This window comes from Monodelphis domestica, chromosome 2 (assembly GCF_027887165.1).
Source record: "Monodelphis domestica isolate mMonDom1 chromosome 2, mMonDom1.pri, whole genome shotgun sequence".
Taxonomy (NCBI): Eukaryota; Metazoa; Chordata; class Mammalia; order Didelphimorphia; family Didelphidae; genus Monodelphis; species Monodelphis domestica.
The window spans coordinates 402322673-402350426 of record NC_077228.1 but is presented as its reverse complement, the minus strand read 5'-3'; the positions used below and the strand labels follow the sequence as shown (position 1 = coordinate 402350426).

At 35.1% G+C, this 27754-nt stretch overlaps 1 protein-coding gene across 1 annotated transcript in view; it reads right to left on the bottom strand.

Moving 5' to 3' along the window:
* LAMA2 (laminin subunit alpha 2) overlaps positions 1-27754 on the bottom strand; it is a 923420-nt gene that overhangs the window by 87610 nt on the left and 808056 nt on the right. Inside the window, exon 41 of the mRNA XM_056818751.1 lies at positions 16257-16359. Coding sequence (XP_056674729.1) covers positions 16257-16359 — 103 coding nt within the window. The remainder of the gene's footprint in view (positions 1-16256; positions 16360-27754) is intronic.

The window sequence follows — 27754 nt, the reverse complement described above, 5'->3', positions numbered from 1 at the left end:
GCTATTTTCTCTAAAATGGTATTATTTGAATGGGTCATTCTCATAGGTTAGGAAAAGCCCTCAAGGGAATCTGATTATTAAACAGGCTCCCAAATTACTGTCAGTAAAATCATTGATTAAAATGTATTTAGACTCAAAAAACACAATCAGATAAAAAGAAAAGCAATATTTAGCACACCACTGAAGAAACTGACATTCTCCATAAGAGCTAAGTCAATATTTTTACAAATTACTTTACAAAGAGATTTTATGATGGAGATTTTTTTGTTACTTTCACATACTTTCCCAAATGTTGAAGAGATGTTCAGCAGATACAATTTAAAACTACAAATATGAATTTTCCAGGTATCTTAAACATATATTAACTAATTTCCCTTGCTTTTATTATCTTCCAATCTCAACTCAGTTGCACTATTGACATTGACTATAAACAGCATTTGCCACAAATGAAAAAAGAGTAGTGGGAGCCAAAAATCAATTTCGAGAAAAAGCTTTACCATGGAAAGCTTTAAGTTCACAAATTTAATTCAGATGTACATCTAAGTAACCTATTTTACCTTAGGACTTAAAAGAAGATTTCTACTGTTTCCATGACAAAACATAATCTACCATATAACTAACGAATAAAAGTGTTGAAAAGAAAAATAAAAGATCTAAACCCTGAGTTGGCCACAGAATTTCCCCCTTTATGATACAAGGTAGTCTCTTATGAAGAGTTTTTAGTTATTGCCTATGGACAATAATTTAAGTTACAGAGTGTCCTGTTAGATATATACTGTAGCATGGATGGAGTGCTTTAGTACTTATCACTTGGAGTTAACTAGCTATAAATAGAGCTTGAAATATTTGCTAGTTACATGACCTGTGGCAGATCACATAACCTTTTTTAGCCCCAATTTCTTCATCTGTAAAATGAAGGGAGAAATTTATTAGGCTCTCATATGGGTTTAATAAGCATCAGGGATATAAATACAAAAATGATACAAAACATAAAAAGAACTGGTAACCAAGAAAGAGGATTTTAGTATATAAAGTTAAAAAGATAGTGAGCCAAAATACTTCTTCACTGATTTAGAAAAAACTATAACAAAGTTCATTTGGAAGAACAAAAGATCAAGGATATCCAGGGAAATAATGAAAAAAAACACACATGATGGGGGCCTTGCAGTCCCTGACCTAAAACTATATTACAAAGCAGCAGTCATCAAAACAATTTGGTACTGGCTAAGAAACAGAAAGGAAGATCAGTGGAATAGACTGGGGGAAAGCGACCTCAGCAAGACAGTATACGATAAACCCAAAGATCCCAGCTTTTGGGACAAAAATCCACTATTCGATAAAAACTGCTGGGAAAATTGGAAGACAGTGTGGGAGAGACTAGGAATAGATCAACACCTCACACCCTACACCAAGATAAATTCAAAATGGGTGAGTGACTTAAACATAAAGAAGGAAACCATAAGTAAATTGGGTAAACATAGAATAGTATACATGTCAGACCTTTGGGAGGGGAAAGGCTTTAAAACCAAGCAAGATATAGAAAGAATCACAAAATGTAAAATAAATAATTTTGACTACATCAAACTAAAAAGCTTTTGTACAAACAAAACCAATATAACTAAAATCAGAAGGGAAACAACAAATTGGGAAAAAATCTTCATAGAAACCTCTGACAAAGGTTTAATTACTCATATTTATAATGAGCTAAATCAATTGTACAAAAAATCAAGCCATTCTCCAATTGATAAATGGGCAAGGGAAATGGATAGGCAGTTCTCAGATAAAGAAATCAAAACTATTAACAAGCACATGAAGAAGTGTTCTACATCTCTTATAATCAGAGAGATGCAAATCAAAACAACTCTGAGGTATCACCTCACACCTAGCAGATTGGCTAACATAACAGCAAAGGAAAGTAATGAATGCTGGAGGGGATGTGGCAAAATAGGGACATTAATTCATTGCTGGTGGAGCTGTGAAATGATCCAACCATTCTGGAGGGCAATTTGGAACTATGCCCAAAGAGCAACAAAAGAATATCTACCCTTTGACCCAGCCATAGCACTGCTGGGTCTGTACCCCAAAGAGATAATGGACACAAAGACTTGTACAAAAATATTCATAGCTGCGCTCTTTGTGGTGGCCCAAAACTGGAAAACGAGGGGATGCCCATCAATTGGGGAATGGCTGAGCAAATTGTGGTATATGTTGGTGATGGAATACTATTGTGCTAAAAGGAATAATAAAGTGGAGAAGTTCCATGGAGACTGGAACAACCTCCAGGAAGTGATGCAGAGCGAGAGGAGCAGAACCAGGAGAACATTGTACACAGAGACTAATACACTGTGGTATAATCGAACGTAATGGACTTCTCCATTAGTGGCGGTGTAATGTCCCTGAACAACTTGCAGGGATCCAGGAGAAAAAAACACCATTCATAAGGAAAGGATAAACTATGGGAGTGGAAACGCCGAGAAAAAGCAACTGCCTGAATACAGAGGTTGAGGGGACATGACAGAGGATGGACTCTAAATGAACACTCTAATGCAAATACTATCAACAAAGCAATGGGTTCAAATCAAGAAAACATCTAATGCCCAGTGGACTTACGCGTCGGCTATGGGGGGTGGGGGGGGGAGGAAAAGAAAATGATCTATGTCTTTAACGAATAATGCTTGGAAATGATCAAATAAAATATATTTAAAAAAAAATAAAAAATAAAGGCCCAGAAAAAAAAAATAAAAAGATAGTGAGTTGATACATAGAACCATATATTTATATGCCTTTTCCATAAGAAATGGTAGTATTGATTTAATTACTGTCCCCAAAGCAAGGAATAGAAGGGAGTAGAGAGAGATCCAAAGCTGAGTGAATTACAGGCAGTTAGTGGGAAAAGAATAATGAATCCTTTGAAGTGTTGTGCCCGTACTGTAAGCCAATCTGCTCTATTAGAAATTACAATCATGTATGAACACAGTTTTCAGAAGAAAAAAATCAAAGCTCTCAAATGTCATATGGAAAAATGCTCTTAATCATTAATGATTAAAGAAAGATAAAATAATTCTGAGGTATCATATCTCACCTAGAAGATTGGCTAACATGACAGAAAAAGAAAGTGACAAATGTTGCAGAATATGTAGAAAAAGTAGGGAAACTAATGCACTGTTGGTGGAATTGTGAACTAGTCTAACCCTTTTGGAGAAAAATTTGGAACAATTCCCAAAGGGCTATAAAATTGAATACCCTTTGATTCAGCAATACCATGACTAGTCTGTAACCCAAAGAAATAAAAGAAAAGGGAAAGGGATTTACTTGTACAGAAATATTAATAGGAACTATTTTTGTGGTATCAAAGAATTGGAAGTTAAGGCAATGTCTGTCAATTGGAGAATGACTCAAATTGTGGTATACAATTGTGTGATGGAATACTATTGAGCTATAAGAAATGACAAGGGGGATAGTATCAAAAAAACAACAGAGGAAGACTTATATGAATTGATACTAAGTGAAGTGATCAGAACCAGGAAAACATTGTGTACATAGTAAAAGCAATATTATAACGATGATCTACTGTGAAGGACTTGGCTACTTTAATCAACACGATGATCCTAAACAATTCCAAAGGATCAGTAATGAAAAATACTATCCACCTACAGAGAGAGAACTAATGAATTCTGAATGCAGATTGAAGCATACTTTTTTACCTTATATATATATATATATATTTTTTTTTGGCAACAAGGCTAATATGGAAATATGTTTTGCATGAGTTCACATATGTAATTGATACAGTGTTTGCATTTTCAAATGGTTGGGAGAGGGGCTTGATAATGTGGAACTTAAAAAAGAATGTTAAAATTAATTAATTAAAGAAGTTGTAATTATGCAAAATATGATACAGTAGAACCCTCTTATCATGCCTTCAATTATCCCTGGTCAACCATAACCTCACCACCCCCAACCCCAGAGGCCCATCTATTCCAGCACACCAAGATCTCTTCTACTTTCATTTTCATTTTCACTTTCACTTTTAAAAGTTAAAAAAAAAAAACATTAAATAAGTATGGGGAGGGAGGCTGTGGAGCAGAGAACCAAGGAGTGGAAGTGGGGAAACAGAATATATATAATTGAGGTCAGCAGGTATTTGCTTATATCCACAGTTTAAGCCATCTGCAAATCTGAGGTAGATCTTGGAAAGAATCCAGATCCTACAGTAATTGGTTCCAGCCCAATGGAAATAAGCAGTTTAAATTCAAATAATGCAATCGTTACAGTGAATTCCTACCAATTCAGACAAGCCTATAAATTCTTTTTTTTTTTTTTTAAACCTTTATGTTCTGTCTTGGAGTCAATACTACCTATTGGTTCTAAGGCAGAAGAGTGGTAAGGGCTAGGCAATGGAGGTTAAGTGACTTGCCCAGGGTCACGCAGCTAGGAAGTGGCTGAGGCCAGATTTGAACCTAGGACCTCTGGTCTCTAGGTCTGCTTCTCAATCCACTGAGCTACCCAGCTGCCCCCAAGGCTATCAATTCTTATGGGACCAGAGGCATGCTTTCCATAGGTCTAGTACTAGTATGCTATTCCTGGTGGAGGGAAGGGAGAAGGTAGTAAGGGTTAGAGCCAGATGCAATATGGCCAAGGTGGACTGCTAGATGGGATATGGATATCTGATAAGGGACTGTTAGATGTAGTAGGCTAGGTCAATCCTCATTGTTTCACGCACTAATCCAACCCCAGAGTCCCAATGGCAGGAATTCGAAAATGAGTGCTTAACAATAGCATATATCTCCTTAGTGTTGTTTGGATCCAGTGAGATTAGCTTATAAAGTGCTTTCCAAACCTCAAAACACTAAATAAATTAAACTATTATTTCTATATAGAAATTGCAAAAATTCTCAATAGACAATAAACTACTAGGTTTTTTTTTAATATTGGGGAAAACATCATTATGATATTTATTTTTGGAGTAGACCTATGATTTCATTAGTGTAGAGAACTGTGCATGAGAAGCAGATTGGCTTTCTCTAACATTTATGGTCCTAGACAGTAGGGCTCTGAGAAATTAAATGATTTGCCTGAGGTCATACAGACCTTGTGTAAAAATCAGGGTTTAAACTCAAGTTTTACTGATTCTAAGAGCAGCTCCTTAGTCATATACAGCACTTCCTTTTTGATCATCAGAAATATGATTAAATTGTCAATTATGAGGGAGAAAACTATTCCAATGTATCTCTCACATAAAGGGATTAAAAAGGGTAATTCATTCAGATACTAAGTTTACATCTTAAATCTATTATGTAAACTTCCAATTTTTTTTAATGGACAAAAATTTAATTTTCCCTCTCACTTCCACTTTAAAAGGAAAATGAAATGCTCATAATAAGCAAATACTAATTACTATATTTTATGGTTATTTCCATTTTTCATTCATGTCCAACTCTTCATGACCCCTTCTACGGTTTTCTTGGCAAAGATACTGGAATGGTTTGTCATTTCCTTCTCCACTCATTTTGCAGATGAGAAAACAAAGGCAAAGAGGGGCTAAATGACTTGTCCAGGGTCACATTGCTAATAAGTGTCTGAAACCAGATTTGAAGTCATTTCTGTTATGTCATACTAAGTTGTAAAGCTTTTGAATATGAGTTAACTCTGTCATCAAAGAAATAGGCCAGCTAAGTTTGGAGACACTGATCACCAGAAAGTTGTCCACTAGTTTATAGATTTTTCTGGTCAGAGAAATGGATGGAGATGGTTTACTACTAAAAAAGGATGTTGTAATTTTCATTAGTTAAGGGAATAGACACAGATGAAATCATATATATTTTAAATGTTAAAGTAGGATAGATATCTAATTTAAAACACCTATCTTTTTAAACTATTTTTTCTATTACTTGTGTTTAAATATATTAAGGTATGGAAGGATATGAACCAATCCTCCTTTATAATTCCTCCAAGTCCTTAATGCTCTGCTCATGAGGTATATATGAATGTTGACTTTTAGCCTATGATAAAATAAAAGATCTTCATCTATCTCCTTGGGTTTGGGAATGCTGGATTAATATTTAGGACTCAAATATAAATGTTTTTATGAATACCACTATCAGAAATATCATATGCAAAAATAAAAATATAAATGACTAAATAGAAGATATGTTATGAAAGACTCCTAAGTAGTAAATAGTGAGAAAGAAATAAGTTGGTGGTTTGAATAACATGAGCTGAGATCTTAGCAAAACCCCTTGGTAAACTTATGGGATAATATAAAATATTCATGTCTACATTGCTCATCTTTTATGCATCTCAGTGTGCTTTTGAAAATGCTTCTTTAATACTTCAAAGGACCTGTGATTTCAACAATGTAGTCATTCCCTTAGTGGGTACAAATTGCAATCTATCTGTGCATTGCCCTTAGTACAGTGCCTGGCATGTAGTAGTAGCTAATGATTGTTGATTGAATAACTTATTCTGTGAGATTCTTGTCCATGGTCTTCCATAGATCCACTCAATATATTTCAAAGCCTTCCTCTAGGTCTTTTTTACTCTTTGTGGTACCATTGAGGCACCCAGGCTGTCCATTTGTCATACTTTACTCTTTCTATAGAACAAGCCTCATCTAGTTCTTCAAAAGTATGCCTCAGAGTTCTTATACATCGAAATACACTACAATTTAATTGAGACCATTATATTTTTCTCCATTGCCATTTAAGGCACCTCTGATGGATTTTTTAGAGTCCAAGATATTCTAATATTATCAGTTATGCAGTGTTGCCAGGAAAACAGTGGTGTTAAAAATCACATTCCACAGGCATTTATGAAGCACCTACAATGTATCACATACTGTCCTAGGTTCTAGAGATACAAGACCACATGAAACAATACTTATTCTCAAGGAATTCATGTTCTTCTGGAGGAAACAACATGCACACAGATGAATTAATGCAAAGAAATTTTGGGATGAGGGAACACTATCAACTAAGTAAAATCATAAAAAAGCCTCTTATAGGAAGTGATGCTTGAGCTGAGCCTTGAGAACATCTAGGAATTATGAGATGAAAAAAGTGAAGAGGGAGAAAACTTTAGGCCTTGGGGAAAACCAGTTGAAAAACATGGAAAGAGGAGATGGAATATGTCAGGGAGTATTTTGGGATCATCAAAAGCTCTGTACAACTTCCTAAAAATACTCCAATTCCTCTCTTTTTCCTATTCAGCTATGGACTTAACTCATTATCTGTGCTGAATGTCTAGATATGAGCATATATTTACATAAAAATATACAGTGGGGTTATCTTCTAACTGCATGTTAGAAGGCAAATCATCTAGGTAAATGATATTTTTCATCCATTTTGTTTCTCCTGTATGGGCTATTGGTCCTAATGTATCAAATGCTTTAAGGTTTGATGCAACCACCATGCTATTGCCTGTCCTTTAGTTACTTTCAAGTATTAAGATCAATTTCCCCAGAGTCTTCCTTGGTGATTCTTTGGTATTAAATGGGAGGAGGAAGGATGGAATAATGTCTATTAAGATACAATTTAGATATGTGACACAATTATGACTACTGAATTTCTAATGGTGCTCCTGTGCAAGGTGAGGCGGAATAGAAATGGGAATTTCATTTGCTAGTCAGTGGAGAAGGAAAACTCATTAGCTACTGGTCACTGGCAGATAAGGAGCAATCATCCATTTTGTACTGAAAATAAAAAAAAAATATGAATGGGGTGGAGAAGAGGAGCAGAGTCTTTCTTTTCTCTCTGTATTAGGGAAGCCATGGTTCTATTGCCTTAACAAATGAAGCATCTATTTTTACCTGAACTGACGTATTAGTAGTGGCAGGACAGGTCCCTGAGAATTGGGGAATAATTTCCCCTTTGATCTATGCATACATTTGAGTTAAGAGGAACACAAGAAGGCACAGCTTCTTAGATTTGGAGAAGAACACTGATTCCATTAATGATCACCTTTATTTCATATAAAGGGCACTAGAGATCATTTATCCAATTCAGTACAATGCAGTGCAATTCAAAACTTTAACAACCACTTACAGTATGTAAGTTAGGGTGTTTGGTTACAAAGAAGATTTTTATTTAATGGAGTCCTTGCCTATATGGAACTTACAATCTTGGAGGAAAGATATGAAAGGAATGTGATATATGCGTAAATAGCCATAAAAAAGTAGAGAGAACAAAATATAAGGCTTCCAGAAGTTCAACAAAATACAATGGAGAGATTCTTCACATTTTTCATAAACTTTTGGATTTCTCTGACTGAATTCTCTATTTCTCAACCAAAGAAAACTCATTACTACATAGGATACCTTGTTATCCTGTAAAGATCTCATTAATCTTGGTGTTCCTTCTCATCACTAACCTTTGTATTTCTGACTTGGAGGCTGGCACCAGGAACTTCAGACCTCCTTTAAGATCTCACCTCAGACGTGTCATATTTTCACCTGGTTGTACCACTTTGGGATTTCTCTGATTGACTTCTCCATCCTGCCCCCACATTCTAGTATCTTTTCCCCCCTTTTCCTTTGCTTCTCATTTTCATTTTGTGTGTGCTATAGATTGTTGTATTGTAAGTACCAAGATTGTTGTAGATAATAAGTATCTTGAGGACCGAGACTGTCTTTCTTTTTGCATATTTGTATTCCTTGTGCTTAGCACAGTACTTGGCTAATTTTTAGTTTTCTTATTCAGTTTTTAAACTTTTTTATTTTTTTAAACCCTTAATTTCCATCTTAGAATCAATACTGTGTATTGGTTCCAAAGCAGATGAGTGGTGAGGGCTAGGCAATGGGGGTGTCAAGTGACTTCCTATCTGGGAAGTATCTGAGGCCAGTTTTTGAACCCAGGACTTCTCATCTCTGGGTCTGACTCTCAATCCACTGAGCCACCCAGCTGCCCCCTATTCAGTTGTTTTTCAATTGTGTCCAACTTTTTATGATCTTATTTGGGGTTTCCTTGGCAAAGATATTGGAGTGGTTTGCCATTTTCTTCTCCAGGTCATTTTACAGATGACTAGACTGAGGCAAAGAGGACTAATTGATTTGCTCAGGGTAAAAAAGCTTGTAACTAGCTAAAACTGGCTTTGGACTCAGGAAGATGAGTCTGTGGCACATAGTAGGTGCTTACTAAGTCTTGATTGATCAATTATTCAATTGATCATGTGAGACGTGAGAAATTTGGGAAAGGAATAAGAATTAAAGAACAAAGCAGAAAAATGTATAAGAATATACTATTTAAAGTGTTTGATTAAAAGCCAAAAGAGTAAGAAGAACCATTAAATTCGACTAAGAGATCATTGGTAACTTTGGAGAAGGTAGTTTTATCTGAAGGATAAGATTGTGTGCAAAGGTTTAGAAGTCAGTGAAAGAAGAGGAAGTGGAGACATTGGGTATTGATAGGTGGTTTTCCCTAGGAGTTGAGCCACAGTGAGGAGGAAGATATACATGATTAAAAAGAAAAGATATACAGATGACAATCAGGCTGGTAGGATAAGGAAACTCCTTCCACCAATTCAGGCCACTATCTTTTCTGTAAATTAAAAGTGAGTTGTCTAGGGCACTGAGAGGTTGAATAATTTTCCTAAGGTCACCCAGCCAATAAGTTCTTCAGGTAAGCCTTTAAACTATGTCTTCTTGACTCTAAGACTATATATATCCACTCTACAAAATTGGTTTGGTAATTATTCTGGAATGTTTGACTAGTTTTCAATAAATCTAGGCTATATGTTTTCTTATTTTTTTATACCACTAGGTTCAGAAATTAGGTTTGTTCATTTCCCTTTTATGTTTTCAAATCATTGTGCTCAGTTCTCACTTTTCAACTGAGTAACCATAGCATCCGGCTCATTTTTATGGATTTTAATAAGTTTTGGTCTCTCTGGACTCCTTAAATTTGAATATTCAAACTCTACCTAGTTAATTTTTTCTTTAAATTCCTCAAATGCATTTTTAATTGTTTTCTTAATACAAATAGGGTACAAATAAATGCCTTGAGGGAGTCCCCCATTCACACAAGGGAAATTCTTAGAAGTGCTATTAATTTTAAGAGACCTGATTAAATGGAACTTACCACCAAATTACCATTTAGACATTATTTTGCATTGAACATTTTCATTATAGTTTGTAGTTGTATGAACTACGTGCATAGACTTCACATTACATCTGACTGTCTCTCTACCACTTTACTGAAACAACTCTTTTCAAGGTCACTAATGACCTCTTTGCTGCATCTTAGAGTCCTCCCCCACCGCTTTCTTTATCCTTCTTCACCTTTCTAGACCATTTAAGATGCTGGATCAACTCTTCCTTCTTGATATTCTCTACTTACTTGTTATACATGATATGACATTCTCCTATTTATCTCACTACTCTTTACCTGCATTCTTTTGTTGGGTCTTTATGCTCTTCCCACCCTTAAATGATAATGTTCTCCAAAAGATCTATTCTTGTCTCTTTTCTCTAGTAACTATATTCATGATATCCTACACTACTCCATCTTCAATTATCACCCCAATGAAGATTAGTTCAAAATCATTATTTCTATCTTTGACCTCTCCCCAGAACACCAATCTGACTTCTCAAACTCTATGTCTGATATCTCTATTTGACATCCTACTAGGACCTAAAACTCAGTAGTCCAAAGGGGAGTTCATTTTCCCATAAAAATCTTGCTTTCCTTTGAAATCTTTTTTTTGATAGCATCACCATTCTCCAAGTCATGAAGTTATGGCATCTCCTGCCAAGGAAACTTTATTGGCTTGCACTTCCTCTGGTATAAAATTTAAACATTTCTGTTTTGTAAGCATTAACCTAGGAGTTTTGACAAAATAAGAGAACAACTCTTAATAATTTAAGTTTTAATGAGAATATAGTAGAGTTGTAAATTAATATTATCTCTTTAAGCCAGAGAAAAGAAAACTTCTAGCAGCTTTTAACAATGAATAATTTAGTCTAATTATAAAATATAGATAGTAAAAGAATATAGTAAAATGAATATAGAAAGGAGAGAAACATAGGAAAGAGGTAGAGAAAGAAAATTTCCTGTCTATATTGGTTATCCTATAACTAACTATAATTACTACCTAAAACTGCCTATATCTACCTATAATAACAACCACCAACTTATAACCAAAAGACTACTTCCCGGCAACTGCCAGCCCTAATTGTCAGCAACTGACAGACCCACCAACTAAGGCTGGCAGCCTTTTATTACTTTTCTCTCCCTCACCTCCTGTCTCTATGGTTCCTCCTTCCAGGCTCTGTGGGCTGGTTAATCCCTACATATCTCTATGGTAAGAGGACCTCCAGGTCCCCTGTTAAATTAAAAAAGGAATACAGTTTGGCATTTAAAGTATTTAATAATATGGCTACTGCCTATATTTCTAGGCTCATTTCATATTACTCTCCCATTTACACGTTATATTTCAAACAAACTAATTTAGCTGTTTCCCAAACACATCATTCCATATTTCACCTCTGCACCTTTGAATAGACTGCTATACTGCACATCACTGGATGCTTTTATCCACACTTCTTGGACTTTCTAGCTCCCTTCCAAACTCAGTTAAGTTCGTGCACCATAGGATCATTGATTTAGGACTAGGAGAGATATTGGAGACTATCAAGTTTAAATCACTCATTTGATAGACAAAGAAACTGAGTTTGAGTGAGGCTGAACAACTTGTTCAGTAAGTAAATATCTGAGGTAGGATTTGAACTGAGGTCTTCTTGGCAAAAATAAAAAAGAAAAGAAAAGAAATAGCTACTGCCCTGGACACTAGGAGGAAGGTAAGGAGGAGGAAATAGATACAATAGGTGCAATATATCTCTCTCTATATATGTCTCTATATATCTATATATATATATGCACACAATAGAAGCTACAAAACAAATTAATATGAAGCAATTTGAAAAGGGTAAGAACATTAATTATTGGATTTATGGTTAGACTTCTGAGAGGTGACCTGGAATCCTAAGAAAATCTACCAAGATTCACCAGTCAGACTGTACAGAGCAACAAGTTCCATGACTGCTCCTGAATATCTTTTCAACTCAAAAGAAGGTGTTAATTTACCTCCTTTCAATTGCTAATCTATACAGGTCTCATATCTATCAGAACAATGGTTTTATGTCCATATTCAGACACTGCAGCTTGGAATTTCAAATTCACAGAAGGACAAATTTATTTTTAACAGATGTACAGGCAAAAATTATAAAGCAAGACAAATTGCTCCTGGCAAGGTCAGGCTCCCTTAAGGCAAGAAGAATATAAAAATGGCAGGCAGAGGCATGAACTTATTCTTGTCTGAAGCTTACAAAATAAGTTACCAGAACTTAAAGCATTAGATATAGGGAGTGTATTTGCTTATCATTTTTATTCCTTTTGTGAGAGTGGGGGGGGTGAGAGAGAGAGAAAGACACAGACAGAGAGAGAAGGGAGGGAGGGAGGGAGGGAGGGGAGGGGGAAGAGAGAGAGAGAGAGAGAGAGAGAGAGGGAGGGAGGGAAGGAGGGGAGAGAGTTAGAGAGAGGAAGATGACTAAATCTCCATTTTAATAGTTGCTGTCAAGAGTTCTGCTCTGTAAGGCCTTATTTCAGCAGTTTTCAGTGGTAATATATGGCATTTTCCTGATTAACAACCATTTTATAACTTGTGTAATTGGTCACAAATCAGAAAAATGTCATAATGTAGCAAGAAAACAGTCCCATCTCCATCATAGCCCTGACTTAGCTTCTTGGAAGATGTATGATTTGAGGAGTTGGTAGGTTTTCATTATTTTAACTAGTGTACTACCTGAAGTGTGAAAAGGAAAAAAAAAATTAAGCGAGTGATCATTCCTGTCTCCTTTCCCTTTGTACATTGGTGAATATCAGACTTACTTTTTGGGAACCCCCTCTCCCTGCCGCAGAACAAATTGAATGTTGGAGCAAAGCAGCAATTTAACCCCAACATTCTCTGTAGATCTTTATAATGCTGATGCTGGGCTGGGATGCGGAGAGGAATAGAGAAGTAAAATATGACTACAAAATAATGAGATGAATTCCTCAAGCAGGTAGAAAAAACACGTTAAAGCCAGACCTTGTACGTTATAGGCTTTCCAGGTACAATAAAAGCTGCAAGTCGTTATTTAACAGGGAGATAAATTCATGGGACCTACACAAACTTTTGGTCAAGTAAGGCATTTTGTAATGGGATTTTACTGTACTGGTGCCATCTCTAAAAGGATAGAAGTGTATAATGGACATATTAGCATCAGTTGGAGATAAGAATGATTCAAAGGATTGAGATTACAAGTAGATGAAGAACTGAAAGCTGCATGGAATGGGGACCATTCACAGAACACTGAAATGTATAAATGGAGAATCTTCGTCTTGAAACCACTTTAGGCACAAGCAGTGTGTCTAAGTGCATATGGAAGCACTTAGGATTTTAACATCTTTTACTTTGATTGATTTAGTCCTTGCTGAAGCCTCTAAATGCTTTGTAGGGTGTCTGACAGAGACACAAAATTAATGTTGAAGATTTTAGATAATAATAGTGCGGCTTATTTAGCTTAACCTGAAGTTAACACACATGCTGCCTAACACTCAATTATGTTTTGATGCCTGTTCTGGAATGCTGGGTGCTTTATTGATTATGCTAAATCTGATTTGATTGCTTTGTGGCAGGTGGTGTTATTGCCTGTTGGGTGATTCTGCACTTTAATATCTTGTGTGGATCAATATTGGAATAGGTCAGATTAATTCAGTGCTCAAATGCTGAATAAAGCTGAACTGTGAATGAATTGATACTGAAATATGTTAAATTGATTTTGACTTGGTGTATGAGCATTAATAGCTCCATCATGTATTATATTTGAAATATTTATTTGTATCACATCATACTGAAATCTATCTTCTTGTTGAGTCATTTTGAGTTGTGTCCAGCTTTTCATGACCCTATTTGGGGCTTTCTTGGCAAAGACACTGGAGGTTCACAATTTCTTTGTCTGGCTCATTTTAGAGGTGAGGAAACTGAGGCAAACAGAGTTAAGGGACTTGCCCAGAGTCACATGGCTATAAAGTGTCTGAGGCCAGATTTGAACTAATCTTCCTAATTCCTGGGCCAGCACTTTACCCTGAGCCACATAGCTGACCACATTGAGTTGAAGAGATCATAGATCAAAAGCTGGAAAGGACCTCAAGGGCCATCTAATCAAATCTCTTCATTTCCAAAATGAATAAACAAAGAGGGAGGAGATGTTAAGAGCTGTACACAGTGACATAGATGAATAAATTTTCACTCTCTGCAAAATTAATTATATTAAAGAAGTTAAGGACGTTTGTGTTTCAGATTCCTAAGTGAAGCTATTCTAGTTCATATTAAACTTTAGTTTAACCTTCAAGTGTTCTTTCTACCTCACTGCAAATAGGTTTTGGATTTAAAGAGGTAATTATAGATATTTCAACATTATATACTTTGGGAAAGTTAAGTATTCTGAGAGAGTTCAAATATTACAAAATATTAAAATGCTCTACCTTGAAAATTTTGTATCAACATTAGTATTAGATAATCTTTAAGACTGAAATTCACTGGGAGGCTTTGGTCACTTAGGAAAATACATTGCCATATATATATATATATGTATATATATATTTAAACTGAAGTTCTTTAGGGTTTCATGTTTGGACCAGATGTACATCTTATGTACAGTCCAGGCTGGGCCTGGATGTGGAGCTGGAATGAGGCATTCTCTCATTTTTATAGGACGGAACTCCTTAAGGTAATAAAGTTTTCTTAAAACATCTCAATAGATATTTTATAGGGTTAGAATTAAAGACATAAGCATAATGAACTCCAGCTCACACTTTACAATTCAAATAAATACTAATCACATTGCCCCCTAAACTGTTTTTTCATAACTGGCATTTGCATCATACCAAGAACTCTTTTGAGTATAGTCAGTACTTTGAGGGGGTCACAGGAAGAAATAATGCTCAAAGGACATTCTCAAAACTGTTTTGCCATCCTGCATTATAGAATCAATCAGACTTAATATTTTAACTAGATACATTGAATTTCAAACCAGGGTCCTCTGAAGTACTATTTGCAATCAATGTAGCTATTTCATGTTATACTTATATGAGAGCCTGAGGCTCTTTCTTCAACTTTAGACTTGCTCGCTTCTCATTTTTCTCTAGGTATTCTCTGACCTGGTTAGTGTCAAACTGAAAAGGTCAACTGTGTTCAGAACCAGTGAAATAAGAGACATTCTATGAGACTTAATGCTTTAGCAATAAAACATTGGACTCATTTAAATAATGGATTGCTTATAATTGCCAGTTAACAACTATGATGTATGATTATGAAAAAAAAAACAATACACAAAAGTAAGCTCTAATTTCAAAAGGAAATATATCATATTCCACATATAGGTGCTTAGGAAAATAGAATTAATATAAAATACCAAGAGAAAGGTAGATGTTACAACATTCAAAGGTTTCATAGTCTTAAATTCAATCTGAATCAAAGGAATTACTCCTTGAATCTGAAAAAAAAATAGCCTGTAAAGAAAAACTTTCTAAAATTCTGAAGAGCTCTTTGGAAAGTGTGCCACAATAACAAAGCTGAAAGTTTTAAATAGGCAATCATAGCCCACCTGCCAAAATGGTTTATCCAACTGTAATTGACTCGGTCATTTTTCATTTTCATTTCTTAAACTAAAGTATAATGTTGGTCCCCACTGTTAAAAGCTTATCCTATTTCATTTGAAAATAGGAAAGTGACTCTTGAGAGATTATGTTTACAAGGAATGATGGGATCTTTCTTGCATCATGGAAGTGAAGAATACATAATGATACTTTATGATATATATAATAATTTAGAGATTTGGAGAGAAAAGTTCTTCCAGGTAGGAGATCATAGCATTGCCTCACAATTAAATAGACATCAAAAGAACTTCTAAAAATATTTCAGTACTTAACAAGGTGAATATGTAGTGATAGAATGGTGTCATAGATTGAAGACTAGGTTCAGAATCAAGACCTGGATTTAAGTCCCATCTCTGAACACATACTGCAGTGTGATACAGGGCAAATTACATAATCTCTTAGTATGCTAAGCAACTCATTAAGACTAAACATTACAAAATAGATGCAGATATACATTGGAAAGGGTAATTTCCTCCAGTCTGAAAATATAAATGAAGATAAGTTTTTCTACCAAATGTAACATTGGTTAAATTTTTTTAAATGAGAAATGGATGTCATGCTTACCTTTAACATCATTTGCTAGCCTCTTGGCTTCATTAAGGACTCTGAAGCTTTTCTGAAGAGACCCCTTGGCATCATCTTTTAAAGAACCCCGAGGACCAGATGCCTATGGACAAAGAAAGAGTATATAAAAATATTCATTTTCCTTTGGTATAAGCTGAATGATTTGTTATAAAAAAAATCAAATATTTAGGTTAAATCATAGAAATATCAAGTAATAGTCAGTAAGATCCTAAGTGTCTGCCATTACTTCTGTAAGATGGAATGAACAAAATGTTATTGCTTTATGAATGTAATGCATTTTATAAGACCATTGTAAAGATAATAATCCAATTAAAATAGATAGAAAAAGTAATTTATCAGTAAATTAGGAGCAAAGAATAGAAATGACTTTAATAACCTTAATATACTTCTCTCATCCTAATTATCTTAATTTTCTACATAACTAAAATAATAGTGCATTGTCAGATTGCATCCCAGAGTGGAAGCAGAGATAGTAACAAATATTCCCAGCATGCCTAGTATCATTCCCTAGTACCAACTTAGGAGTTCTGTTAGTCAAGACCACACATAGGATCTGCTATATTGTTATGGAATGGACAAAGGCACAGAGCTGTGTAGGAAAAAGATAGCATTTGTCTGTATAGTTGGCAACAATTAATTTCCCACTCTCCATTCACTATGGTGATTGAATGGTGATTGGGCATGGTGGTTAAGTTGGATCCTATATATATTTGTGATCCTGGTGTGATTTCTGAGTGAATGAATGAAGAATGATATGTGCAAGAGAGGGCATGCTATGGATCACCTGAGTCCACCTGAGAGAAGATGAGGGAGGAAGGAAGGGTGCCTGAGTTTGGATTGCAGACCAGAAACCAGTTAGTGAGAGTAGCTAGTAGGTAGTATAGTAGACAGAAAGTATTGGATCTAGAATTAGATTTGAGCTCAAATCTCGCCTCAGATACTAACTAGCTATATGACTTGCAAGCAAGTCACTTATCCTCAATTAGTCTTGGTTTTCTTTTCTGGAAAATGAGGATAATGTATCCCAGAATCATTGTGAGGACCTAAAGAAATAACATATGTTAAGTGCTTTGAAAACCTTAAAAGTGCTATATAAATGCTGGCTATGATGATGATGAGTGTCCCAACACTTTCCTTCATAGCCAATTTCCTATTGGGGCACAGGGATTAGGGTTTTTAGCAGTGATATTCTAGTAAATATTTAACAATTGAATCATCAGGAAAAAAGTAGGCAAGATCACAATTTTTTTCCCATCACTCTCTTAAGTTTAGACAAACAACCAAAAGTAAATTGAATCTTAATTTAGAGGATTTGCTAATATTTGAGGTATAACTGCTTATGCTGAAAATCTAACAACTGATTCTTTTTATTTAACTCTTACCTTCTGACTTAGAATCAATATTAAGTATTGGCTGCAAGGCAAAAGAATGGTAAAATCTAGGTAACTGGGATCAAGGGACTTCTTTAGGGTCACACAGCTAAGAAGTGTCTGAGGCCAGATTTGACTATCATCTTTATCCATTAAATCACCTAGCTGCCCCCTAACAACTGACCCTTTGATTCAGTTTGAACTGGCCCCAGAATACCCCTGGTTCTATGGTCAGGAAATTCTTGAAGGATAGCATTTGTGGCACGGATGTCCTCAACACAACAGTGTGTGTTGAGGGAAGAGTGTACTAAGACTTGCCTCTAAGTTAAGGCATTAAGTTATCAGTTTTCTGATTTCTTTTGTTGTTGGTCAGAATAATTTTTCAAAATGAAGCTTTGTTTTTTTCTTATGTTCTATTGATCATGCCAGCTCTTAAAATAGAAGATTTTCCTTTCTCCAGATCTTGGAATATATAAAAACAATAAATCCTGGATGTTGTGTGTGTGTGTGTGTGTGTTTATCTGTCAATATATGAATACAATACTAAAACTGCTTCATGATGGCAATTTTGAACACAAAGGTCTAGCAATGGAGATTCTATTTTTAAACTAAAATTACATAAAAGCGAAACAAATATAATTGGGAAGATAATAGAAGAGGAGCTTTGAAACATGGACAACTACAAATTTTCAAGCTGATTTTTCTTGGACATTTTGTTTCACAAGCCCTCATAACAAGAAACAAACCAAATTGTCCATTATATATAAATTTTACAATAATTTCTACTTTGTAGAAAATGTTCCATAATTCTAAATCCATATTGCTCATGCTCTGAATCCAAAAGGAGAAGCAATTTGTGTTGTGGATAGAACTGTTGGTATTGGAGATTGGAGAGCCAGGGTTCATGGCCTGCCTGTAACACATACTGGCTGAATGAACAAATCCCTTTATCATTTAATCTCTCAGAGCCCCCAGGCAATTCTCTAAGATTGGAAGTTAAGAAAATTGCTGATCTGCATCTGCTGAGGGGGTTTGTACAAGTTAGTTCCCTGAACCAATGAAACCAGGTCTGGACCCTGCAAAACAAACAAACAAACAAAAATGAACTGAACTCAGATCCCCTCAGACATACTTTTATCCTGAAAAAATTTCCTGCAGAGTCACCATCAGGTCCTATCAATCTTATCCTTCGCATCTTAAAGTCAGTACAGGTTGTAGAATTAAGCACTTTCTTAGTTTAAGCAATTTCCTAGTAAACATTTTTCTAGTTAAATGCTACATTAAAATACAGAAGGGAAACACCTTTCAATTAATTAATCCCATACAAGTTTTGGAACTGTGGGGACTCATTAAGCAATTTTGTGAAATTGATTAATGAGTACATTAGAAGTGCCCTTACTGAAGAAAGGTATCTAGATGGCTGAACAAAAGGGGGATAGAACTTGGAATCAGGAAAACTCATCTTCTTGAGTTCAAATCCTGCCTCAGACACTTACACTAGCTGTGTGAGCCTTAGCAAGTCACTTATCCTGTTTTTCCTCAGCTGGTGAAGGAAATGACAAACCACTCTTGGATCTTTATCAAGAAAACCTCAAAAAGGGGTCACAAAGAATCAGACATGAGTGAAATGACTAAACAACAAATTGAAGAATAAAATAAGTAATCATGTATAAAATCAGCAAAATGTCCAAGAAAGAATACTGATCTTTGAGTCAAAAAAAAAGGATTTAGGGGGTAGCTGGGTGGTTCAGTGGATAGGGAGCCAGGCCTAGAGATGGAAGGTCTTAGGTTCAAATTTGACCTCAGACACTTCCTAGCTGTGTGACCCTGGCCAAGTCACTTGCCTAGCCCTTACCACTTTCCTGTCTTAGAACCAATACCTAGTATTGATTCTAAGGCAGAAGGTAAGTGTTAAAAAAAAAAAAAAACAAAAACTGGATTTGAATCCAGTCTCTGACACTGATTACTTTTGAGATTTTGAGCAAATCACTTAACTCTGAGTTTTAGCTTTCTCTTCTATAAAATGATATTAAATGTGTTACATACAGCACAGTTAGATGGTACAAAAGGGTAGAGTGCTAGATTTGGAGTTAGGAAGACTTAAATTTAAGTTGGTGTTAGACTCTTCTTAGCTATGTGACCAGGGCAAATTACTTAATCTTGGACTGCCTTAATTTCATTAACTGTAAAAGGAGGATAATTATAAAATCTATCTCTTAATATGTTTGTGATGATCAAATGAGAAGTAAAGCATTTAGTAAAGTCCCTGGCACAAAGTGAGTGTTTAAGAAATGCTTCTTATTTGTTTCCAAATATCCAAAGATATCTTTTTTATTCCTTTCTTTATATCTTTGTTTCTTCATTTCTTTGTTTCTTTCTCTCTCTCCTTCCTTCCTTCCTTCCTTCCTTCCTTCCTTCCTTCCTTCCTTCCTTCCTTCCTTCCTTCCTTCCTTCCTTCCTTCCTTCCTTCCTTCCTTCCTTCCTTCCTTCCTTCCTTCCTTCCTTCTTTCCTTTATTGTTGGTGCCAACAGGACCGGAGAACCTTGAAGGGACTTAGGGAGAAGTGAAGCAAAAGCAAAGGTGAGCAGAGTGAGTATTCTAGGTTACTCTGGGCATATGTTACTGGGCATATGCATTGAAGTGGGAGATGGTATAGGGAAATTTAAGTATGACAGTTTGGCTGAAACATAGAATGTAGGGAAGAGATTAATATGAAATCACAAGTTATCCTCTATAACAGATACGAATTCTATTATTGAATTTCCCATGTGCAATTCAGATACTGCTTAAGTCTAAAAATCAGACAGGGAGTTTCTAACAATTTTTGGGAATCTCCATCAGTCTTCCCATGGAACCTTACTGGAGAATAAGTATGCTTCTTCCCCATCTATTATTTCTATCAGTTCTATGAGGCAATGAACACTCATATAATTCTTCTACAAGGCAAATCTCCAAAGACTACTATCAGAATCCCTCCCCCAATTACTTCCCTTATGCTTCAGTTCAAATTATTTTAGTTTCTTAGACTGGTCTTCTTATGATATAAGCCCAAATAGGATATCTCAAATATTAGTTAACATATAGTTCTAGCAAACTCATTATGTTTTTCTACTCCATAGCAGATTAGTAATAAATTAAAAATGGTCATGGGGATGGGTAAAGTAGTAGATATTTGTTGAGTGATAGCAGCAAGGAGAGACAATTCAGGGGGCAGCTAGGTGGCTCAGTGTATTGAAAGCCAGGCCTAGAGATGGGAGGTCCTTCCTAGACCCTTCCTAGATGTGTGACCCTGGGCAAGTCACTTAGCCCCCATTGCCTAGCCCTTACCCCTCTTCTGCCTTAGAACCAATAGGAAATATTGGTTCTAAGGCAGAAGGTAAGGGTTTAAAAAAAAAAAAAGAAGAGACAATTCACAGCCTGATACTAAGTTCTGCTAATACCTAATTCTCCCCTAATACCGCTAGGAATATTCCCTAGAATTAAAGTATACAGTGACATGAGGTCATTTAATGTAAGCATAAAAAGTTTTACACTTTTCAAGAACTGAAGACAAATACTTTGGGTTGGGTTTGTGAGGTAATATCAAGTAGTGCAATAACTGATTTGTATAATTATATCCTGAATCATCAAAAATGTTAAATTATGCTCCAAAGATCTGTTTAAGACTATAAATTGCAGAGCAATTGCCAATCTGCATTGGTAGGAAGAAGTTTCCTCATTAAGTGTTCCCTAGTCTGAAGAAATTACAGATTTACACTCCTTCCCACCAACAAGGGTGAAAAAAACCCCAACAACAACTTCTGTTTAAGAAGCCAGGGAAGCAAGCAATTCATTTTAGGAAGAGTTCCAAACTGCTGAAATGAGATAAGTTTTGATGTTGTAAGCAATAAGCTTCAGTTATATGGCAAATGTACTTACATGGAATATTTCATTCATTCCCTTGCTCCTCTGGATAAATGAAGCATTATCAACTAATCAGTCAAAAGTACAGCAATTATTTATTATGACAAAAACTGTGCTATGTATGAGGTATATAAAGGCCCAAATGAAACATTTTACTAAACACTGTTAACCAGGTATAGGATAGGTCATAATTTTAGCTCCATTTATGAAATAATCAAAAGTTTCACTTGAAATTGAAAATTCTTTTCTTTCCTAGTTCTTTGAGATAATTCTCCTGAGAAAGATGGCTGGATAATCCTCTCTGTTGGTCTTTTCATCTTAAAAGAATTGACAATCATATCATTCCTTTGGATTTTTCTAGCAAACAAATTAATAAGACTCTAATGTTTTAAGAGGAGCACTGCCATTTTGAATAAAAAGATCAACCATAATATATGTTGGTGACAAGTATATTAAAGTTTAGAGAGTAAGTCCATGATTATTAAATGGTGTTAGTTGAATGGAACTGTTTCAGTCTGTTGTCTATTTGAGGTCCTTTTTCAGCATTAGTAAGTCATTGAAAAAAATCACTACTCTCAGGACTAATGAAGGAGTACTTGGGAACATATTTTTTCTCTGGTTAATTATAGTTCATACATATTCATAAACAGAGGATATCTAAGTTTGTGGGTAATGTTTATATCATATATGGCAAATGGAAAATTAATATTATGAAATCATTTATCCCCTTAGCCTCTTCACCCCCCCAGGGTCAGAATAAAATATTCTGATTCTTAACTGAGGCTATACTCAGTTTCTATGAAAATGGGTGGGACTCTTTCCTCTTTGTTACGGAAAAAAGGATTGAGGACAGGGCTTACCAACCATGGTGGAAAGTCAGCAAGCTCTGGCAACCATGTTGGACTCCAGTTGGCTAAATGTGTTGGCATTTTTTAAATGAATGGAAAAAACCTCACCTCTTCCTCTGATGAAGTAAGGAAAGAGGAATTGAGGTCTCTTAAGCTCACTTCCCTAGTGGCTATTTACCAATAATAGATGTCTTGGGATGCTGAGAGGATCCAAGAGGATGTCTTGGGCTGCTGAGTAGTAAGCTCACAAGTAATATATAAACTGTTATCAGAGGAGGTAAATTTCTTTTGCCTCTTTGATGCTCATTCAGATTTGGATGTCTTGACATGGAAATAGGTTCTGATCAAGGACACATGTAATACCCAATGAAATTGTGTGTTGATTGCAGGAAGAGTGCGTGGAGGGGAGGGAGGGAAATAATGTGATTATTGTAACCAAGGAATAATGTTCTAAATAGACTAAATAAACTAATTCAAATGGGGAAAAAAGATTTGGATGTCTTGGCCAGGCAATTAATAAATTCATTTAAAATTAAGAAAGTCTACCTCTCAAGAATTTCAGTCATTACAATCATATAGAGTAAACTACTAGTGCCAGAATATAACTTTTTCAACAGTTTTTAGATATTTTTGTCAGAGGGTTCTGTTGTAATGGGAATACAGTAAAAAGAACTTTTTGGATTTTCCTTAAGGTAGTAATTTATAGAAAAATGTAGATTCTGTAATGGGGAAAGATATGGGAAAAGAGGTCTAGACCATTATTACTATTCTATATTATAATAATTATATATATTTATATATATGTATATATATATATACACACATATACACAAACATACATACATATGTACTGGCTATCTCCTTCTTTAAAAAAATGTAATCTCTCAGAGCACTGAGATGGTTTCACATTTGCCTTTGTAACACCAGTTTTAAGTACAATGGTTGATACAGAATATGTGCTTAATAAATGTTTTTGATTGGCCAACTGATATAAATCCTAATATTCTCTAAAATAATCTATCAGCCCAACACTTTTTGATATGTAATAAAAAATAATCTTGCTAGAACCAGGAGACCCTTATACACAGAGACGGGTATACTGTTGGACAATTGAATGTAATGAACTCCTCTACTAGCAGCAATGCAATGATCCAGAACAATTCAGATGGACATATGAGAAAGAACACTGTCTACATTCAGAGGAAGAATTGTGGGTATAGAGACACCGAAGAAAAATAGCTGCTTGATCACATGGATTGATGGGGATATGATTGAGGTATAGACTCTAAATGATCACCCTAGTACAAATAACAATAATATGGAATATGGGCTTGATCAATAACACATGTAAAACCCAGTGGAATTGAGTGTTGGCTACAGGAAGGGGGGGGAATGGCGGGGAGGGATGGAACTTGACTCATGAAACCATGGAAGTATACTCTAAATCAATTAATTAAAAATTTTCAAATAAAAAACTACCCTGATAGGAATTGTATTTGATATAGTTAAGGTTTTTATCTATAATATTTAATATATATGCAGATATACATATATATAATATTTATGTAACCTTAGGTAATCTGCTGTACATCTTTGGGCTTCATTTCTTCATTTGTAAAACTATGTACTTGAACTAGATGATCTCTCACATCCTCTTTAGCTTTAAATTTATGATCATTAGCATTATTATTTGGGGGATACTGACTCTGATTATACTATTTTTTTATCTCATTTCTGAATATTCTCTTGGAGATGCTTCCCAGAAGCAATGTTCATTATCATTCCCCAATTAATAAATGGTCAAAGTATATGAACAGGCAGTTCTAAAAGAAATAAAAATTATCTTTAGTCATATTAAAAATGCTCCAAATCATTATTAATCAAATAAATACAAACTAAAACAACTCTGAGATACTGCCCCATGCCTATCTGAATGGCTAATATGATAAAAAAGGAAAATGATAAATATTACAGGAGATATGGGAAAATTGGGACATTAATACACTGTTGGTGAAGCTGTGAATTGATAGGACCATTGTGAAGAGAAATTAAGAACCATTCCTAAGTAACCATAAAACTCTGTATGTCCTTTGACTTAGCAATGGCACTACTATGTTGGTAACCCAAAGAGATCAGAGATTTCTGAGCTTCTAGAAAACTGTTCAGATATATAGAAGAACACACACATATGCTAGTGATTAGCAGCTTTGTTTCTACTAAGGAGAGTTCAGAAGAAATTGACTTCAAATTTGGCAATAAATAGCAATGTTGAAAATGAGGAAAAATCTCTAAACCATGAGAACTTTTTGTTGAGTAGTGAAAAAATAGAATGCATTTGTCTATTGGATGGCAAAGTATTCTTCTTTGGATATTTAAAAGAATATAATTTCTGTGGTGGTGTTGACTACCCCAAATCTCTTAATTGGTAAATAATGGTCTTTTTCTTGCTCTTCATTGTTTTGACTTTTGTTTTTTCCAAACCCACATACTCCTCATTAATACTTCCTCATCCATAGGCTTCTGTAAGACTACTTCTCCTAGTTATCCCTTTATATTGTCATCACCTCAGATGAACTATCACTTTTCTCTTGTCCCCTTTTACCAGCCTTGCTTAATTCTTTATTCTCCTCCCTCCTTATATCTAACCAGGTGCCAAGTTTATCGTTTATATAACAAAATAGATAAATTAGAATAGACATAGAAGATAAGTAACTGGCGTGGGCCAAGGTGGCATGCAAATTTTTTTCCAACCATTCCCTTCTCTCCATTCACATGGTAACTTACATAGACCACTGCAGTAGACTTTTAACTGATTTTCTGACTTCCAGTTTTTTTTTAAACATTATTTTATTTGGTCATTTCCAAACATTATTCATTGGAAACAAAAATCATTTTCTTTTCCTCCCCCCCCCCCTTCTCCCATAGCCGGCGCATGATTCCACTGGGTAAGACTTCCAGTTTTTAACTCTTGCAAATTCAACCTTCACAGAGGTACAAAATAATCTTCCTATAGCCTAGGCTTAACTCTCACTCTTTTGTATGAACAAAGCAAGAAAAAAAAAAAACCTTTAGTAGCTTTAAATTGCCTCTAAAAAAAAAAAGACTTTTCAGCTTAGCAATTAAAGCTGGTCTTCAGATTCCTTTTCTCTAGGCTTATTTTACACTATTCTTATATATATATATATATATATATATATATATATATATATATATATATATAATCTCTCAAAATCAGCATTCATCTCCAACCTCTATATCTTTGCTCATACAGTACTGTCCATCTCACATTTGACTGTTAGAATCTTTAGTTTTCAAGGCTCAACTCGATGCTACCATGCAAAATCTTTCCTAATCCTTCTCATCATTAGTTATCTATCTCTCCTTTCTCTAATTATATATTTATCCATTAATCAGATCTCAGGAAAACCCAAGCTTTCCAAAGGCAAGAAATGAAGTTTTCTTTGTTGCTTATCTCTGAAGAAGAACTGGAAAAGTACCACATAGTTGTTTTAAAAGTGTTATGCATACATAAAAATAAGCATTTAAAAAGAAAAAGATAATTCCCTAAGAGATTCCTTCTTTTCAGATCTCCCTAGTTGCTAGTATTTTCTTCTTTATCTAATCATCTTATATTTAATTATGTGTTTACATATTGTATCCACAAGAAAATATAAGCTCCCTGGGCAAAGGACTGTTATATCTCTGCCACATAAGACTTTGTAGAATTGAATTGGAAAAGTACCACTTTTTAAAAAAGTGTTCTGTTGGGTTGTATATTAATAAAAACATATGTTTAAAAGGAAGGAATGACACTCTAAGAAACTGCCCTTTCAAACAGTTGGAATATTGGCACTGTGTGGTAGCCTCTAGAATGGAAGGGAAAGTAAGGTTTGTAATCATAAAAGATTATTGAAAGGAAACTCAGAGAGAAGCAAAAAACCCCATACTTCTCTCGTGTGTCTTATGTCTTCAGATATATGAAAGGAAATAGGAAAAATAAGGGTTAGATTTTTGTTTTGTTTTCATTTTTGCTTCTGAGAGTTAAATTTGAAACAAAGTCTTGGAGGGGAAAAAAAAGACCAGAAGGGACGACTGTTCTTACAGCTGGGGGAGATTAGCCTTTTGATAGTTAGGATTTACTAATGTCATCATAGAAGTTAAAGGTGGCAAATCCAGTTTCTCAGACTCTTGTTTGCAGTTCTCAGGAGTGAACCAAACTGCCAAGACAAGCTTCTGCAGCATTGGGGCAGCTGCAGTTTTTAAGGTGGAATCATAGAATCATGTCCCACAGTATAAATTCAGAGAGGGACCTCAGTAAAACTTCTTCCTTTAATACATGAAGACTGAGGCTCAGGAGCTTAAGTACAAGCTCTTTGAGAGTTGATGATTATTTGGATTAGAGTACTGGCATAATTCATTTAACCTTAATTGGTTCTTTAAAATATACTAGTTGAAACAGTATGACATGAGGCAAGAAGGTTCCATAGAGGCTTGACTGGCATTATTGTGATGGTTTTACAATGTTAAGACCCGGTTTGACTAGATTACATTAATTTATCACTAGACTATACTAGTAGTAGACAAGATAGTGAGCCTTACCAATAAGAAAGTTAGAGTCTACTAGGATAAAACACTTATGTAGATAAATACAACACAAAGCAAAAAGTGTATAAATAAAAATGTATGTTTAAAAATACAAATCAAGGCAGAGCATTCTAGGTATCCAACAAGAAATGCCAGGTCATTGGAAGCAGGGAACACTTCTGATGGAATATTTCTTGAGTAGGGGGTCATTTGTCTTAAATTAGAAGCAGCATTTTATCAGGCAGATATATAGGGGACAGCATAGATGTTGTGCTTGGGGAATGGAAGGAGACTATTTGGAATGAACCATTGATCATTAAACATGGTCCTTGGTTGATTGGGAAAGTCAGAGAGGTAGGGCTTTTTAGTGCACGGGGTGATGATGGATTTGAGGCCAAGAAGGTTTATGCTCCAATACTGGCCTTAGATGCTTACTAGCTTATATAACCATGGGTAAGTCATCTAAGCTTTCTGAAACTTTTTTTTTCAACTGTAATTCTTCTCTTTAAAAGGTTGCTGTGAAAAATGAGTTAATTTATATAAAGGGCTTCATTAACTTTAGAGCACCATATAAATGTTAGTTATTATAATTCAAGTCACTGGGTCTTATCCATATTGAGAGAAAGTGGGGTAGGGCTTGCTTTTAGAATGGTCACTATTACTGGAATGAAATAATGTGTGATATTAAGTATCTATTCACTATATAAGTATCTTGGAAAAGTGAGTTGTTTCTCCTACTCCTCTTTCCTCTAGGACACTGACTTTGTAGGTC